Genomic DNA, 18560 nt, shown 5'->3' with positions numbered 1-18560 from the left:
CAAGTAGCTCACGTCTCGTTGATTATCTCTACAATAACACTAATTGTTTCGTTGTAAATAGAAGACCGCTGATGAAATAAATCTCGACTGATGTAGCGGTTTTTAGAAACAGTCGATTCTCCGGGTTCCAAAAACCGCCTGAATCAGTTCTAATGAATTGTTTTTACAAAACGCGAGCATGTTTTAAGCGTTTTTTCACACGTATTTTCTACTGACCTCTAATATGATCTATACTTTGATGGCTGACTAGCGTCCTCAGCCTGAGTCGATTAAAAGAAGACTAAATCGGCAACATCGCTTCAATAACCCCAATGGAACTAACGAATCACGCAGTTCACTGTCTATATCATTGGTTCAAGTGACAAACCCACGTGACTAAATCTGTTTCCGATAGGCTATCACCTACGTGACCTGTTAATTTTACTTCGGATATTGCAGCGCTAGTGTCGATTTTCAGGGCTTCTAATCGGCCCAAGCTGCTGTGTGCTGGAAGAATAGAAGACAGCCATCAATTTCGTGTAGAGATTAATGGCGTTTTCCGAACACAACGTATTCGTTTCTATGAAGACAGAGTGAGCTTGCGAATGCGCATACGCAGTCGCAAATAAATCTGACCTTACGTGACCCTAGCCTCAACTTCGTTCTTTGTGAAAAAACACGTGAAATACTTTTGTTATATCCGAATCGTATGATCCCGTTACGAGAGTCGTGAAAACATCGCAAAAGACGAACAGGTCGAAGGGGGTTAAACCGCTGACGAATTGTTTGACATCGAGCACCCTTTCCTCGCCCCAGGGACCCGTTTTCCCATAATCGTAAAATCGGATATTCCTCGGTCAGGCGCATCGGGCCAAGCCAAACGGTGGGCCAAGCTCAGTCACTCTTCCCTTTCCACTCCCTCCTCCTCCATCGCAAAAGGTGGCAAAAATTCACGCCGAACGACTCGGCACGTAGCGTTATTTATCGACTTAGACAGGTTTTACGTGTCCACGCAGCGGGAGGCGCCTGCCTCCTTCACAGATGCCCAGTGTAGGATTCGGGGGTTTCTTTGCCTGCAGTTTCGACTACAGGACCAGGCACCCCTTCCTCTCTTTCGGTGATCAGATCGATCCACCGCTGCTCGGCGAAGGGATAATCGGTCCCTGATTAATAATTGATACCGGATACGCGTGCGATCCTCAGGGACATTTTCCTGCAGGTATCAGGATCATAGGAGGATGCTTGTCAGACAAGAATTAACGATCCGGTTGCGTGTCGAGTTTCACCTGATAAAAATTAACTGCACATATCGTTGCGTGTGTATGTGTTTTTGTCTTGCCTTTTCACCGCTGCGCGAGCAAAACGTCCGCGGAATATTATAGAATTATCATCGTCGTTTCTATTTGCCGGAGTTAATTTTGGCCTATCTATGACAACGTGAACCATGCGAAACCGTTGATCGCAAGGTAGAAATAAACTTTTGCTTCTCACTGTCGAAATTTATCCGATGGTTACGGAGAGTGAGGTGAGGAATGAAAGAGAACAAATGTGAACTGCAGTCTAGTGGAAGAGGAATGGGGAAAAAGTGACATAACCGAATCAGAGAACAATTTTACCGTTCGCTTTTTACTCTCTCAAACTTTTAAAGCCGTTTTATATTACCTTTTTCGGCAGTAAAACAAATCGTTGGGTCGAGAGGCAAGTCGACGCGCGCGCCTTCGCCTCCGGCCTGCAGCAAAGAAAGGTTTGTTCAATAAAAGGAAAAAGGTGTATAAATAAGGTTCACTCGACAGCCGGATTTTACATCTCTGTTCTTCTCTACACCGTTCTCTTTTTTCGGCTCTTCACGTCTGCTCCATACGTTACGTCGAGAGGTAATTTTCCTCGGCAAACTCTTCGCTGTACCCACACCATAACTACCGTATATACTCGTATCGCCGGAATCGCGAATTGACACCGTTTACACGCTGGCTGGAGATAGGGAACCGGATATCGATGTTACACGTTACGTTAGGTCAGGTTCGGCTGATCTGACCAGTTTGCAGATCGACTCGTGCTACACGAGGTTGACCGGCAGAGCATTGACTCAGTGGCATCGTTTTAAACCATGATACACTTGAAGAAAAAATAGTTCTTCTATTTTCCACACCGAGAAGTATACGCGTGGTGGATGAAGAATAACATTAGACTTCTCATCGTCATGGGGTTGAATAAATCACCTGAATATCATTTCGGACTGTGCGAGATTCTCGGAAAGAGTGCGCGTGGCTGCACGATCAATCTCGATGCTTTCGTAATATACACTCAGGTGAAAATCATGAAACGAGAATAGTGCGTGACTGAGATTCGAAGAAGCCCAAAAAAGATGCAGAGTCAGCGGAGGAGCATAGTAGGTATTGGTATAGGTATAGGAATAAATGGAACTGCTAACCGAACCGCTGCGATGCTGGGTAAATGTGTAACGAAGAGGCACTTAGCGGGTGTCTGTCTATGCACGAGCAATTTAAGATACTATAAGGCGATGCGGCAACTACTCGGTGTGTAATTAACTGAGAACGAAGTGGGGGACGCGAGTGGGGTTGATTAACGCGAGTCGAGCGATCATTACGCGATGCAGAGATTTGCCACTCTCTCCACCTCCGTTCGCCCCTCGTTTTTGCATAACCATCGTCGATTTTCTCAACTCTCATGTAACACGATATCGCCTCCACTCGGCAGACACCTCGAACATATCGGTGTACAAACGTGTGCGTGCGCAAGGTCCACACAGCGCTGCCCACCCTTCGCCCAACGAGGCCAAAAGAGGATCCGCCAATTTACACTACGGCTCTCAGCAATTAGCGCTGCATACAGCCTTCGGGCTTCTTCTTTCTTCCCACCATCATTTTTCCGCCGCAATACCTTATTATGACGTGCTCGATTCCCGATCGAGTATCGTAATTACGATCTGAGACAGGTCGTTTGCTTCGTGTCTCACATGCTCTGAATACATCCGAGACGGATGGGAAACCTTGGGTATCCTTCCGGAAATTGAGAGATTGGTCAAGGTCCGTATGTTGTTGAAATGTCGATGGATCACTGAACACTTTCATCAACATGCTGAAAACCGTACACATTACTTTTCCAGCCAGCAGATACTATGTTCGTTCGTTTAGGTATTCTGTCCCATCGTTTGACCCGTGGTATATTCGCATGGCCCATTGTGTAGTGGGTAGATGGTCATGGGGGGGGGAATATCAGTGATCTCGGTAAGTTGGCGGTCAGGATGGGGCTAACAGTATGCAAAGTGCACGGTGCTTCCTCGGACGCTGAGCACACAACTGGCGGCACACATACCCGAGCTGCAGGAAACCGGTCCCGACTCGCGGGGTCCACGGCGGCTTCTCATCGTCTGCTTCTTCTTCTTCTTCTTCTTTTTCTCCTACTTCTCCCACGTAGGCACAATGTGAGGCGGCAGAAAGAAACACACGGGCGTAGCGCAAATATAGGTGGCATGTAGGTGCTTCTTATCGACAAAGCGAGGCCTCCATGCGATGCTTTGTCCTACGTTTTATACGTGCTCTCCACTCTCGGCCGCCTGCTGAAGCAGGACCTTCTTTCCATACACGGTGATCCCGACTCCGCCACATTGCTGCTACAGAAGCTCGGCCACATGCACGGCACTGAGAGGAAACCATAAATTATGATATACCGGCCGCGGCTACTTGGGACTGACCGTCCCAACTTACCGATTTCCACTTTCCATGATTTTATCCCCGTGGTTGAATTGAGACGCTTTCAATTTTTGGAGCTATCAGTCTCCCAGGTACTCGACGACTGGCGGAAAGTCTTCTGCCGAAAAGCTCGCAGGCAGGCCGTGGATCGGTTATTGTGTAATGTACTACCCACCCACGGGCTGTCAGAGCCCCCTTCTTCGGGGACACTGGGAGCAGGTAGTGTAAACAGCAGCAGCGGCAGTAGCGAGCTTCGGAGTAAGGAATTCCCTCTGCAGCGAAAGTGCAATTTGCAAACAAACTCGGATGGGGCTTTTACGATCGGTGGAGTGGTCGGATATTCAGCTACCAACTCACTCCAACCCGTCTCTGTCGTCTTCCATTTTCATCGCCATCCGCGATTCGATCCGTCGTATACGTTACCGGCGTTGTATCACCAGGCAAGTTGCATGTATGCGGTGGTGCCCGAAAAAGGACGCCTTGAAATATCTGAAGCCATCTCGCCTGCAGCCTACGTGCCTCGGTACAAAGACGAAAAACCCCCTCCGAAAGGAAGAAAATCCAAAGTTCTCACTTTGTCCGCTGCCAAGGGGGCGCACAATAAGTCAACGACGAATGGGTCTTAGTTAGGGTGAGACGCGGGCTGGTGTTGTGCCACATGAATGGGACTCCGTCGAGAGCTCGAACATAAATCACTAATCACGAGAAGCGGATGAGACCAGCAAGCCGGGTGGATCCTCTTCCCTCCTCTCCTCTCTCCTCTCCATGCTGCAGTCACATGAACCGAAAATTAAATAAGTTCTTCGCCCGATTACTATCTCTAGAATTCAACTGTCCGAGGCGTGTTCTACCCATACCGATTCGAGGCACAAATTCTTCCCCTCCCATACATTTTATATCAGCATCCGGTGGCTACAGTAGGTAGGCAAGTAGGCTGGTTGGTACCCGATGATTTATGTGCAATATTATTATCGTGTCTTCTTAAGGATTCCATGCAACCGGTGTTCGACGGGGATCACTTCTACACGCTTGTCCGGAGTAAATTTCTAAAACCAAAGTGTCTCTATCGGTGCGTGGTGCAACAACTTGATTTTAGCTCCAGATTTCAGACATTTTCCGCGTTAATGTAGTAGCTTTAAGGTTTCGTGGCCCACATAATTTCTGGACCCAAGAGTGTCACTCCCATAATGTTGATTTATTTCCCCGGTAAAGCTAAAAGGAAGGCACGAAAACCCGTGAAAACGTAGCGAAAAGCGGCCTCCGAGTAATAAAAGTGGGGAATGCGTTAACCCTTCGCTCCAGAGAGGGAGGATAATGGTTCACGTTCCACGTTGGAGGGTAGGACTGGCTACGTGTCGTCTGGACAGCATGTGTGACCGTCTTTCCAGGGTCCTGCGGCGGTCCTTTCGCGACGGGGTGCTCGAGGTCGACATAAAGATATCGGGTAGAAGGCGGTGCATGGCAGGGCAAAATGAAAAGAAATCCGTGCGGGTCATCCAGGTCACGAAATCAGGTGGGTGGTGTGACGTTATTGCGTAACCTGACGAAAAGAAACAAACGGAAAAGGAGAAGAGAAAACACAAAGGGTGGCGCACACATTTATCCAAAATTTACCAAGTTCGTTTCTCCTTCTCTCAGGCGACAGTCGGCTGCTGGCTATGCTCGGTCCCTTGGAGGCAGTTGGTACATTTTCTCTTTGCTTTTTTTTCTTCTTGTTTCGTTTAATAATCCTTGTATATAACCTGCATCAGAGCCATGATTATACGCCAGCGTGTATTTTAATTACAATTAGTTTTGGTTGGCTGAATACCACTAGCAGCTCTTGCTTCTTTGACAACGCGTCGCCTTTTACTTGAAGACTGATTACCAACTCCAGCTCCCTTGCAACATCATCTCGCCCCACGGTGTAAGACCTATAAGCCAAACTTGTTACAAACTTAATTTGAACCGGGCAGAAGTTAATTATTATTACCCGACGTTGCGCAGTGTCGTTACTGATGACAACTGATGATAACAACGCAACACCGGAACAAATTAAGGAACAGATGTAGCATCCAAAACCTTAGTAGATGCATTTCTCGGCTCTTTTCACCTGGCGCCGCTGGGCTGGTATAAAAATCCACTTATCACTCAACACAGTTGGCATACCGAATAAAATTATTTCGGAACACAATGGAAAAATCCATTGCAGTGAAGTTCATCTTCTGACCCTGAGTTTCTTTTTCGCTCATGGTAGAAGGTCAAGGCCAAATTAGGCAGTGCTGTTCAATTTGCATTGAAATCGAGGCGGGTACCCATAGCCAAAGTCCACGGAGCGTGGAGTTAAAATCGATTTGTCCGAGTCGTCTGAAGCGAGAGCATACAGACAGACAGACAGGCAGGATTGATTTCAGATAGGATCCAGGATCCAGCAGGGCGTCTCACGTCTTCTGCCCTTTGGAGGAAGAATGAGACGCGCGGAATACAGAATGACGAAGCAATCCCGACGCGCAGTTGAAGTCGTCTCAGCCAGTAGGTATCACGCATCACCCACGCACATTAAGCCTGCAACTCGGGTTGCTGATCATTGACCGGATGCTATCTTTCTCGTTCTCTCTCTCCGTCTCTTTACAGTCCATAGTGTGTATACATCCAGGCTCCAGCACACTTAAGAATCCATCTATTCATTCCATCCGTTCATTCCTGTTTACTCAGTACAGGTATGGATTTGAAGTGCAAGTTTAATATTCACCGTATAACTTAAGTGCTCGCTGTGATACCCTTGCCGCTCCACTGCGCAGCTCTGCTTTCATCATTAGATCATTGCCACGGAAACTCTAAGCGTTTCATCAACGTCAAATCTTGTTGTTCAATTGTTCTTTCCTGAAATAACTCAATCAACGATTTCGGGGTTAAACATTTGAGAAGAGCCACTAAACCGTTTCCGAAGTGGTTTTAGTTCTGTTTCGCAATATCGGAACGAGGGAGAGAACCCTGTCCACGCTCCACAGAGACTTTGGTGGAATCTGTCCGCGCGGTACGGAGGAGACAAGTGTTTTCGGGATGGGTAGGGTTAGGGTGTACCTACCGAAACCCCGCAATAACGACGAACACGGTCAAATCCAATTACGAGGTATTCAGGCGTGGACCACGCCGAGAGGCTCTTCAAACGTCATCCGCAGCTGGAGATAATAGGCTCGAGCGTAACCATTCAGACATCCGTTATAGGAGAGAGTGAGCCCGGGAGAAATGAGTAGAGAAAGAGAGGGTAGAGGCTGCGGCTAGAGGCCAAAAGCCAAGCGAACTATAGATCTTGGTCTTATCGTTCCACGGTTGCACGGAAGAGAAGAGATTCCTGGTCACAACCCGAAACGTTTTCTAGCTTGGTTCCTCGCCAGGGATCAGTAATTAACTTTGATAAATAGCAAGAAGCGTACGGATTCAGTCTCGTTTCAATTACCTTCTCGGTCGCAGAATCTGTCGCAGTCGCTGATGATCGGCATACAGGTTTAAATAAGCGACCATTGATCGGTATTCGGGAAAAGTTTCAAGACCAACCGAATATAGAGAAGTGACTGTATCTTCGGTCACAAAGTTATTATAAGTTTATGTAATCTTATCTGCGCTGTTGCATGGAGCGTATAAACCGTACATATTCACAACTATTGATCAGTATACGTAAGATGACTTATTTTGGTAGGATGCCAGGTTGAAGAGCTTGTCTTCGCTCTCGAGTAAAGAGGCCTCCGTCGTACATGCGAGGAGAGAGAAATTTCATCAAAACTTTTATCAAACCAATGCTCACCCTTATCTCCCCAACGGTATGAAGAGGAAGTTTTTCTCGATGTGGCCAGTATCGTTATAGGGTCGACGTTAACATCCAGTAGCATCGAGTAGGTACTTTGGAATCCAATTACGAGGTATTCATGGACCGGGTCGATCGGAGCACCGGCTGCGCTTCTCCCGAAGTCTCAGACCGTCGGCCGTCACAGATGCGTGGATAATCGGATAATCTTGAATACGTGTGTCCGGAATCCATACATTGTAAACCGGGTTGAGTAACATATGTAAATGCATTTGTAACGCTTACCGTTCGGCTGCCGCTCCGCACATCCTGCTTCGCGGTCTGTCGCAGCCGTCGTCGAAATCCCGCGTCACCGGGTCGCGCGTGCTGCACAGTGCATCCATCCCCGGTTTCCCATTTCTCTTTCTCTTGCATGGGCTGGACTGCCACGATGTGTGTCGAGGGTTTAGGTGGAGTCCTAATCCAGGCTGCGCGCTGAGCTGGGAGCATACGTCATTTATTTATCACTACCGAGAACTCTTTTCATCTCCTCCGACGTCTGTGTACCTTAATTTTATTTCCTTTTTCACTTTTCACCTACCTCCAGCAACAGCAGCGGCAGCTTCTATTTTCCTCGGTTTTATTCCACTCTTCGTCTCCCGGCTACGTTGGCTTACGTTCACTTCCGTCGACCGGGTCACCAGATAGAGAGGCGTAGCTGAGGAAGTGCGGCGAGATTCTTCTTTAAAAATCACGAGAGCCCACCCGTGCTGCGTGCCCGTATTTACACACAGTCTGTCTCTTCGCCAAAGATTATCCACTAACTTTGATCATCCTCTCGGTACAACGCATTACACAAACTGCACGCTGGGAGCGACGGGTGAGAGGAAAAAGCACCGGGTCTTCAAAGCGCCGCGGCATCATCGTCGTTCGTTTCGAATAAATTTGAATACGATTTTAACCGCCTTCTGATTTCCCTTCGGGGTATACAACGGATCCAGATATCATTTTCTCACCGCTTCGTCGCAATTTCTTTCATACTCCCCTCAATTTTTCTCTGTTCTCGTATCCGCAGATTGGATTTCTAATTTCGCTCTTCTTCAGGGGTTAAAAATTCGAACCGACCACTCCAGAATGAACTCTATACATATACGATCCTTTCAGGGAGGGTTTGATTAATTTGAGAAGCCAAGAACCAAGAGCGTTGCAATTAAAACGAACTCAATGTCACCGAGTCCAGAAGTAATTCTGACTATCGAACAACCGCCAACGCCAGCCGTACGTTAATTTAAGATCGTTCGGTCACGCTGTTGAAAAACGTTGAAAATTTATAGTTACACTCGAAAGTTGTAAAACGTTCTTTACAAATGCTCAAACACACTCGCTGTGACAGGCGGGATGAAATCCGTTGACGTAGTGTTAAATCAATAAATACAATTTGGCCTAACCGCCGGCGCTCGTTGACTTCGCTGTACGGATTGGACTACGAAGAAGAAGGTGATTTCGACTCGTGTATAACCATAAGCAGGACACGAGGTTTATTTATCCAGGGCCAATTAGACGAGACGGTCATAAATATATTGGCACCGATACCATCTCGCACAGGACTCACTCCCCTCCTTTCCGAAACCCTGTTCGAGGCATTCGGTTGATCTATGGAGATCCCGGGACAAGATATACAAAATATAGGGTTACCCTCAACCGCGGCAACCTGTGTTCAACGCGGGTTCGTCGGTTCGAGGGTGCGGGGGATCGGCGCTGAATAGAAATACCTCGGTTATCGCCACGCCGCATCTGGACTAAACACGAAACGCGTTGGCGACACGAAAATTCGGTGTTCAGGTTATTCCGCGCACCTTTGTTTCACCCACACTCGTGCCTTTCGGCAAATCAAGCTTTTTAAACCTTTCACTATTTTCCGCAGACTAGTCTGTGCACGGCTTTCTGCTAATTGAACGGGCTGTCTGGGGGGCTGGGAGGAGAAACCCAATAGCAGGAACCCGCTTTCAAACGAGCTGCAAAAAAGTAGAATGGATCAGAAAATGAGCCGGGAATTCAAATATTTGGATATGAAATTATAACGGGATAAAACGGTTGCTCTCTTTACTACCACAGAAATATCACGGTAGAGTGTTCAACGTTGAATTCTTCACTCGGTATAAACCCGTTTAACGTAAGTCCGTTACTACAGATCGTGAGGCTAATTGGGGCTGTTCTGATCCAGGGTGCAGCCAACTTTCTCTCTCCCTCTCTCTCTTCGAAGGAAAGATATAGAGAGAGATAAAGAAAGATTCTCACCCGAGAAGAAATAATTCATCCCTATACATGTACAAGTTGTTGCATACGCGTAAATACTCGTTTGCCTCTATGAGCGGTCTACGCGTCGTATTTCACACGTAAGGAGCTTGAACTTGAGTATACGTAGCCCCGTAAGGAAATTTACCGCTTACGTCAAACGATTAAGCAATTTATGGCCCGCGTATGCAGGTGCAGGTATTGTAACGTAGAGACATACAAAAATTGAGACGAGGACGACGATGATGATAATGATGAAGCTTGTGCGCCTCGGTTTTCGAAACCTGCACGTGTATTGTACAGTTTCAAGAGAGACTGCCTAGCATATAAATAAAAAAACAAAAATCCGTTCCCGTGTGCATACAACGTGTCAACGAGCTGCGGCGAGCCATCGTGAGAGGTTTTTTCTTTATCCCTTTTCGGTGTTTTTTCCACGCAAGTTTCTCCGAAGATGACAAAAAGATGGATGTCAATTTTTAAGACTCTCCTGAGCGCGAAATATCGTTTAAATTGAGTAAATCGATGCACTTTATACGTACATTGTAATTTTAGATGAGAATTAATAAAAATGAAAAATTTCCACTTTGATCAACGGAAATATAAATGCTCGTTAGGAGAGAGTGCATTGGTATGATCAATGAATTTTTATTATTTTTTTTTTACTTTTTACTTTCTCCTATAGACCCTCAATGGGATTTCGGTTCGGTTTCGAAGCGAGTTTCCGCGGTTTTACTGCCGGAGGCTTTCAATTTCCACGGTCCATTGCGTTCCGGTTGTATTTACCTACCCAGGTATGATTGAATGCGTACTTTTTGCAATTTCGACTGCACGGCAGAGAGAGAGAGAGAGAGAGACACCTGTCTGCAGCCTGAAAATCATACGCAGACACTGTTGGACCATGCACCGGTTTAAATTCTCATCGAATATCGGTATTGAATTCCGTATCTCTGTATAGGTGTACGCAAACGTTCGGGTATCATAACCATTTGGTCATGGGTCATGTACAGGTGCATGTATACATTGTACATGGGGACTGTACATTGCCGTCTCATCTCTACACAGCTGAGATACATACATACATACATATATATATATATATATATATAATGTAAGTACATCCGCAAGAGAGCCGCAGACGTCACGCGCGTCTCGCAAATATTGGTATATATCAAACGATGTTTGCTCAAACTCGCACAACACGTATAATATCCAAGCCTGCAGAGGATGATATTTTCGTCAGGCATTAGTGCATACGATTTCAAATCTCGTTGCGAAATTCTGTAATTTCAGACTTTTATCCGGCGTAAAAGTAATACGGTATAAAAATCTCTAAAAACAAAAAAAAAAAAAAATCGATTGGAAATTCCATGATTGAATAGTGAATTTGACGTTTATGGCATTGAATTTTGATTGTAATAAGTTGCCGCTGAGATAAAAAGAGGAAAAATAAATAAAATAAACAAACTGAAAACTGATAGAATTATTCCCCGCATTGAAAAGATATTGCTTATAGGATTAAATGGAACATTTATTGACTTTATACGCAGCCTTTGAATCGTCGATTTGGATAATTTTGCTGACTTAAAACCGTAATTTTAAGGATAAACAAAGAAAAGTCGTGAGAATAATATGTCGAGGATTTTACTACCATAAACTTGCGTGGCAATTGAGGGTAGAAAATGCTACGCCTTGTGCTTTCCACCCCTCAGTGAGAAAGAAGCAAAGAAAAACAGAAAATAAAAACTAGAAGAGGGTAAAAATAAGTAATATTTTTCACCGACTTTACCGGCGCGTTATGCAAATGCATCATGCTAGAAGCTTACCTTTATTATACAACCAAAAGTTAGTTGACTGAATTGAGTTATTTAAATCTGTCCGCTTCTTAACTCGAGCTTTTTCTTCTTCACGGATTAGAATTTTCACCATCGCGTACGAAACGAGAAATATTCTTTCCCAGCTTCCGTTATACACGGAAAAGAGTCGGCACCGATTTTATTTATAGGATTTGACGGGGTGTCGTAAATTCGATAGGTAAAGAGGTGAAGCTTGACATTTTGTAACGCCTCGTAAAGCGCCTGCCTATATAGATTCTCGACGGGTATACCTTACAGTTATAAGTATTTATGTGTGCATCGTTATGGAAAACAGGAATTACTGTATCGGTGTGTATAAATAATATCACCGACAAACATTATACACGAGTCGCGAACACTGTAACGATTCGTTAACAATCAACTCTTGTACAGATAATAAGCGCTGCTTAAATATTGCGAACACTGCGGTTATTTATTTAAAATTAATTGTTTTTGAAAATTCTTCTTAGCCGTATTATCATTCAGTTCTCCATAATTCCATTATCCATATGCGTGTATATGTCAAATTGATTTAACCATCTTCTTTTCTTTTTACGCATATTCCAATGACTAATTGAACGTTTCGAGACGTGTTGACGCCCATCTAGGCGCGTGTAAATAATATCGTAAAATATAATACCGCGACGAAATGACGCTTAGGGAATATCCCTGTATACTCGTATATGCTATAATTCCTGACTGCCTACCCTGTGCCTACCTACCTCTTCGCACACGCGTGCCGCGTGTATATGTGTATACCACACACGCCTGCAACTGCATCGGTGTTAACACTCAGCTACGGAAGTTTTACGAGACGCCTGTAAGAATACGAATTTACGATAGGTGCGTAATCGAGACTTATTATCTTAACAGGCGTTTTAACAGCTCGGGATAATCGCCAACCGTTCCCGTCGTTCTCTCCTCTTTACACATACATATATGCATGCGCATGTAAATATGTATGTACTCAGACACAGAAACACACGCGTACCTAACTGCGGGTATCCTGCGTATGCATAATCTATAAACGTACAGATTTTTCAATTAACATATAGGCTTAATGTGCGACTTAAAGAGCCAAGCGAACGTCTTTTACGACTCGTTTTACACCCGCGCTTCTTTCGAATCTGCATCGGTAGAATAAAAAAAAAAAAAAAAAAAATTGAAATAGCTCCACTTGATATACACGCATATACATATACATATCATTAACGCGTTTATAGTTCAATATTTGATAGATGTATTGTTACAGTAATTAGCGTTTTCTTGGTCGTGATTTGTTAGAAGCGTAGGTGCGCATTTACCTGAACACATAAATGATCGATTACACGCACCCACGGATAACTTGATAGTTCGGTAACATTGCGAAAGAACTGTAAATAAAGCAAGGAAAAAAAAAAAGAAACACCGAAACTCGCGATCAAATACAGAAACTTTCGTCAAATATTTGAGAATAATTTTTTTTTTTTTCTTCTCTTCACTTTTTCCCTTTTTACCTTACGACGATGCAGACCCGTGTTATTTCAAGCGTACGTACGTACGTACGTAAATATGTTACAAAAAGTTTCGAAACTCCTTAAAAAGTACACAATATTTTCGTGGCACGTATACCTAGTAGTAAAAATACCGGAGAAAACGTTTTATTAGAACGAATGATATAAAATATTTATTATTATAATAATAATAACAATCATTATTATTACGAACATTATCATCATTGTTGTTGCTGCGACAAAGCCGCGTACCTACGTAGACGCGGACAAAGGGCGGAATAATACAGGGAGGCAGGGATGTCAGCCATCTAGTAAATTAGTTCTCTACCTAATCGCTAACTGCACCGCAAAGTTGAACCTGTACCTACCGTCACGGCGTGGTGTACTTTCGCCCCTATGGGAAGGGGTCTGCAAGGCTGCCCCGTCTGTCGGGTTAAATTTACATTTTGATTGCGACGTTCCTGGGACGTGCGGAACAGTCCGCGCGTGCATGTTACGCAGGTATAACTATCGTAACGTTAGCTGATGCAACAACCTAACGACGTCTCTACCTTGTCACGTATCTTAGGTGGGTATAAGGTATGTATTATAATGCGTTACCTCGTAATAAAGGCGGGAAGACACCCGGGATAATTGCGTTACTCTTACGACGGTTTCCGATTTCTCTCATTACCTTGAGTTCTAATTTTTTTCTCCTCTTTTTTATACGATACAATTTTCGACGTCAGCGGTTGCGTTTATACATGTATATTCGATCATTTCGTTAGGTGGAATGCCTATACCCTATATAATGTATAACCTAGTCTAGTAGTAAATTGTTCATTTCTCTGGTGTTTTTTTTCCTTTCGGGACATTGGATGAATTTTTAGGATTATCTCCCGACGGACTGTGTAATTACGAATAGGTCTACTTCAATCGGTATCGACACTTTGCGGTTTTTGAAGAGTCCATCTTTCGATACTCGAATACAATAAACACTTGATCTCTATTCGTGGTACAGTTCTTAGACGATAACGGAAATCCACGCAAACTGTGAGTGTTCGATTTCCGAGTGTAGAATAATTCAACCTGACGTCTGCAAGTCCACGATCCTAACTGAATTCGCGCGTGAACTCAACCAACTTGACAAGTCAGCGGCACAAGTTTATAGTTACGAGCTTAAACTGATCAGTATCAAACACATCCGTTTCCCCAGCAAGCGCACCAAGGAACCTTGTCACTTCCGGTACTGAGTTTCCTGCCCTTGGACACGGTGTCCCTGCTACTAACGGAGTTCGTTCTCTCCCGTTCAGAGTTGGTCGTGGTAGCGTCGAGCGCTTCGCGTCTAAGGGAGAACCTGCCCTCCCTGGAACTCTCAACGCTGGATCTTCGGTCGGTCCTGGTGGTAACGATGGAGGGCCTCTTTTTGGCGTTGAAATACAAGGAGACCCTGCGTCGTTGTTCGGCCTTCTTGGGCGAATCCTGACCGGATGAAGAGGATCGACTCTCGTTCTTGTCAACGGGCTCCGAGGTCGTGGTAACGCTGAGCTTTCGCGACTTGAGCGAAGTCTTGGCGGGAGATTCGGGTGGCGGATCTGTGCTGGACGTAACACTGCTCTGCTTCCTTAGGCGATCCTTGCGGCGTTGAGCGGCCGGCGATAGCGGTCGCTTATCCTTTATCGACCCCGATCGCTCCTTCCTGAGGGTCCGTTTCCTCCTCAACGTAACCGGCGAACCGGGGGTCTGATTATCCTGCGTTTCGTCGACGTGAGAATCGCCGTCTATCGATGTCTGCGTCTGGGCCGGAACCCGGTTCGCACCGTCGTAGACCATCCTGGGTACCATTGGTGCCCCCGAAATCCCACCCGGGAAGACAATCGGCCCGTGATAAAGACGCTGACTCTGAGGATTCGGTCCCTCGAAAGATGTCACCTCGAACCCAAGCGGTGGAAGTCGTGGTGTGGACTGGACACCAGTATTGGCATCCGATTCCAGATTCCGGAACTGATTCGCGGCCATCAACAGCATCCGCGAGTCACTCTCGAGCTGGTTCTGTCCTCTCGAGTATCCGTTCACCGGATTGCACGGCGGCACCGCCTCGCTAACCTGGACCGACAGAGGCCGCGTTATGGGGGACTCGACGGGAGCGTAATTCTTGTAGTTTTTACATTCCTGTTCGAAGCTTTGAAGAAAGGGGTTGTTGAAGAGCCTGTAGTTGATGGTTGGTAGTCGGGGTATCTCGGGGGTGTCGGGACTCGAGGGAACCCTGGGTTTGGGCAGCTTCAAGGTGACATTAAGTTGGCTCTTGTACGGCCTGGGGGTGTTGGATATAGAGTCCAGCGTGTTGTCGCTCTTCGCAACAAGGTTCTCCGCGTTGAACATCTTCAGTTTCTCAGCGAACGGCAGACTCTGGGGATCGCTCGACAAGTCCTGGCAGGACAGTGACTTCACCAACGGATTGCCGGAGCCCTGTTTGCACGCGGTATTACCGGCCCCCTCGATAAGCAGGTCCTCCGAGGTCACGAAGGCACCCGGCTGCCCTTCTCTGTCGCCACCCAGCGGATATCCTCCGCTGACGTAGACGTCAGCGGTACCTTTGCCGATCACATGGTTCCGCGATACCACGGTCGAGCTCGTCTTATCACTGCTGGAGCTGGTGCCGGTGGTCGTGGTAGGTTCGGGGCTTCGCTGAGTCCTCATCTTGGACGGCAGGGGGGCGAAGAAGTGCTTCGGCTTATCGGCGGAACTCGGCGGCGCAGAAGACTCAGTGACCTGGTCCCTGAGCCTCACTCCGAAGTCCCATCCATTCTGACCGACCGACTCGCAGGAGTTCGGACTGGTCCCTGAGCTCGGGTTCTTGCAAAAGGGGTCCTTAAAAAGGCGCACGGGCTGCTTGAACCGGATGTTCCGCCGCTGGGGAAGACTCGGAATCACCGAGGATTCCTGAGTTTGGACTGTCGGGCCAAATATCGAGTCGACGTGTCCGATACCAGGGGTGTCAAGGTTCGGTAACGGGGTTAGGTGCCCGTTGTACATCGTGGGTCGCGGTGACATTACCATTTTCGGGTAGTTTGGGTCGCTTGTATTTGGAAAAACGAAAGGACAGTCGTTAAAGTACTGCCGTTCGGCCGCGGTCAGCGTTCCGAGCTGCAGGTCGAAGGTCGACGGGAAGTAACGAAAGGCTCCGTCTTGCGACTGGTCACTCGGTGTCTTCTGGACCTCGGATTCCCGCGTGGCTTGACCCTCGTCAGTCGATGCGACCGTCGGTTCCTTCTTGTCTTTGTCCTTCTTGAGCTCCTCCTCCTCGTCGACTATCGATAAATCGTCGAACTCGACGTGGAGACGGTGCAACGAACCGGAGTTCATCTTCTCCGATGCTGATATCTTCTGGTTCTCGGCGTTGTCTAGGCGCTCCTCGTGGCTCTTACCGTTATTCGTCGTCACCTCCTCTTCGTCCTCCTCCTCCACTTCCTCCTCCTCTTCCTCCTCGTCAGCTACGTTCTCATCCCCAGAATACTCCGCGTACGAATCATCCGGGTTGTCATCTTCCCCGGAGCGACCCTAAGAAATGGAAAACCATCCGTGAGGAAACGAAAATAACGTCGAAACGGCCAAGTCCAGTCAAGAAAACGTGACCACTGATCGTTTTATATTACAATCGTACTGCGTTGCGCTATTCCTTGAACGATTACAGCTAGTTCCGTTCGTTGCTTCCACTTTTCTTGCACACACGTTTTCAAAAAATTCCCTCTGCAGGAACGGCTTGGTTAATCAATTACCCGCAGGGTCAAGGAACGAAAGGTCGACAGGGTCGCTATTCCGGAGCCGTTCAGCAGTTCGCTCTAATTTCTGAAGCGAGAGCCCTTTTATTGGCAATTAACGTGACGAAGAGATCAGAACAAACGTACACGGCAGGAAAAAATATATCGCCCCGTTAAGTCCGAGGAGAATGAAATCCCGCTTCAATTTCGGAGAAGTAGTAAACGGCGTTTAATAAATTAGCGAACGAATCCTTACTTCGAGTTCATCGCTGCTTCCATGGGCGCTCTGCGACTTGACGAGTTCCTCAAGCTTGTCGTATTCATCTCGTAGACTCCAGATTTCCCTCCTTAGCTGCTCGTTCTCCCTCCTGAGTTTCTTTATGTCGTTTTGACCTGGAACAGAAATATTCGCAGTAATTTCGGTTGTTCAACCTTGCCACGATGAGATTTAAGAGAGGAAACGGAAAGGGAAAAGATAATGGAAAGTCCAGCCACACGCTTGTATTAAATTCTGGACGACAAGGTACTGCGGGACAGGACTTATTTCTGATCCTTCCGGCTTTCGGTCAACGCAGTGAGCGGCAAACGAAGAGGAGAAAGATCGATGGTTTCTCGAGGGCGAGGGGAAGTTTACTTTCTCAGGTTTCATTTAACCCTATCATTTTCTCCAAGGCACGAGGTTTGTTCACGCGGAAGTGACGTATCGCCGCGAAGCAGCGGTGAGGTTCAATTACTTAGCAGACCGGAATTAGACGCGTGTCTCCCGGATGAGAACGAGACAAGACAAGAGTAGACGAAAAGTTTACGAACGACGAATCGAGATGATGACAAAAAGAATTTGTCCGCTTGACCGGAAACTCGATCTGTTCCAACGAACAATACCTAAGAGCTTGACCTGGAGAATGGACGGAAATCTACACCCCGTCGATATCTTATTTCCTACCTTGTTGTATGAAACGTTTGTACGCGTGTGTGTCTGTGTTTTTGAGAGAAAATGATTCGCGAGAAGCGAGATACCGAGCTTCCAATTTTACCTCCCAAAGGGAATTGGAAAAATTGTAAGAAGGGATTTGGAAAATTTCGATCGCCCAATTCAGGCTTGCTGAAAGTTGGAAAAGACCAAATCGACTTATACCTCTATCTCCAAGATCGGATAAAAGACTTTTTTATCTGGCCAACTTGCTCAAATATCGGAGGTACTTACAGCGACGAATCGCAGAACGGTGTTGGAAAAAACTTGTTCGATATACGATACGGAAAAATCGCGCTGATTACGGTCAATATCATCAAAAAAAAAAAAAAGAAAAAAATATTTATCATACCTTCTCTGAAAACAGATGAGTGGAAATCAATTGAAACAAAAAAAAACAAAAAAATTCGTGATTCTTTTATCTTGTAATATTTTTTATATTTCATTTGGATAGGGAATCGGATTTAGTACGCGATTCGTTTAATCTTAAAAGCGCCACATACACTCATAACGCTCACGTATAATATAATCCCGATTTATAGGCCCGTTTTAAAGTGCTTGCGTGTGTGTGTGTGTGTGTGTGTGTGAGAGAGAGATAAAGAGAAACAGCGATATTGTCGACGAAATTAATTTATTTAAATCTCACATACGCATGTATGTGTAGAGTCAACGTATAACCTATACCCACGTAAAAGTTGCTGGTCTCTGCAAGCTCCGTTGATCCGATGATTTAACACTCAAACTTTTTTTCATG

General features: G+C 46.0%; 2 protein-coding genes across 5 annotated transcripts in view; one reads left to right on the top strand and one right to left on the bottom strand.

The window, feature by feature from the left end:
• The window catches only part of LOC124299786 (tyrosine-protein kinase transmembrane receptor Ror), a 127547-nt gene that overhangs the window by 7368 nt on the left and 101619 nt on the right, over nucleotides 1-18560 (top strand). The gene's annotated exons all lie outside the window — the stretch shown is intronic.
• LOC124299788 (uncharacterized) overlaps nucleotides 13887-18560 on the bottom strand; it is a 111445-nt gene continuing 106771 nt past the window's right edge. For all 4 annotated transcript variants that reach the window (XM_046753146.1, XM_046753147.1, XM_046753148.1 and 1 more), the window contains 2 exons: nucleotides 17093-17229; nucleotides 13887-16636 (listed from right to left, as the gene is read on the bottom strand). In XM_046753146.1, the coding sequence (XP_046609102.1) occupies nucleotides 14270-16636; nucleotides 17093-17229 (2504 nt within the window). In that variant the 3' untranslated portion in view covers nucleotides 13887-14269. The remainder of the gene's footprint in view (nucleotides 16637-17092; nucleotides 17230-18560) is intronic.

Source organism: Neodiprion virginianus, chromosome 3 (genome assembly GCF_021901495.1).
Source record: "Neodiprion virginianus isolate iyNeoVirg1 chromosome 3, iyNeoVirg1.1, whole genome shotgun sequence".
Taxonomy (NCBI): Eukaryota; Metazoa; Arthropoda; class Insecta; order Hymenoptera; family Diprionidae; genus Neodiprion; species Neodiprion virginianus.
This window is presented reverse-complemented; position numbering and strand designations above follow the sequence as displayed.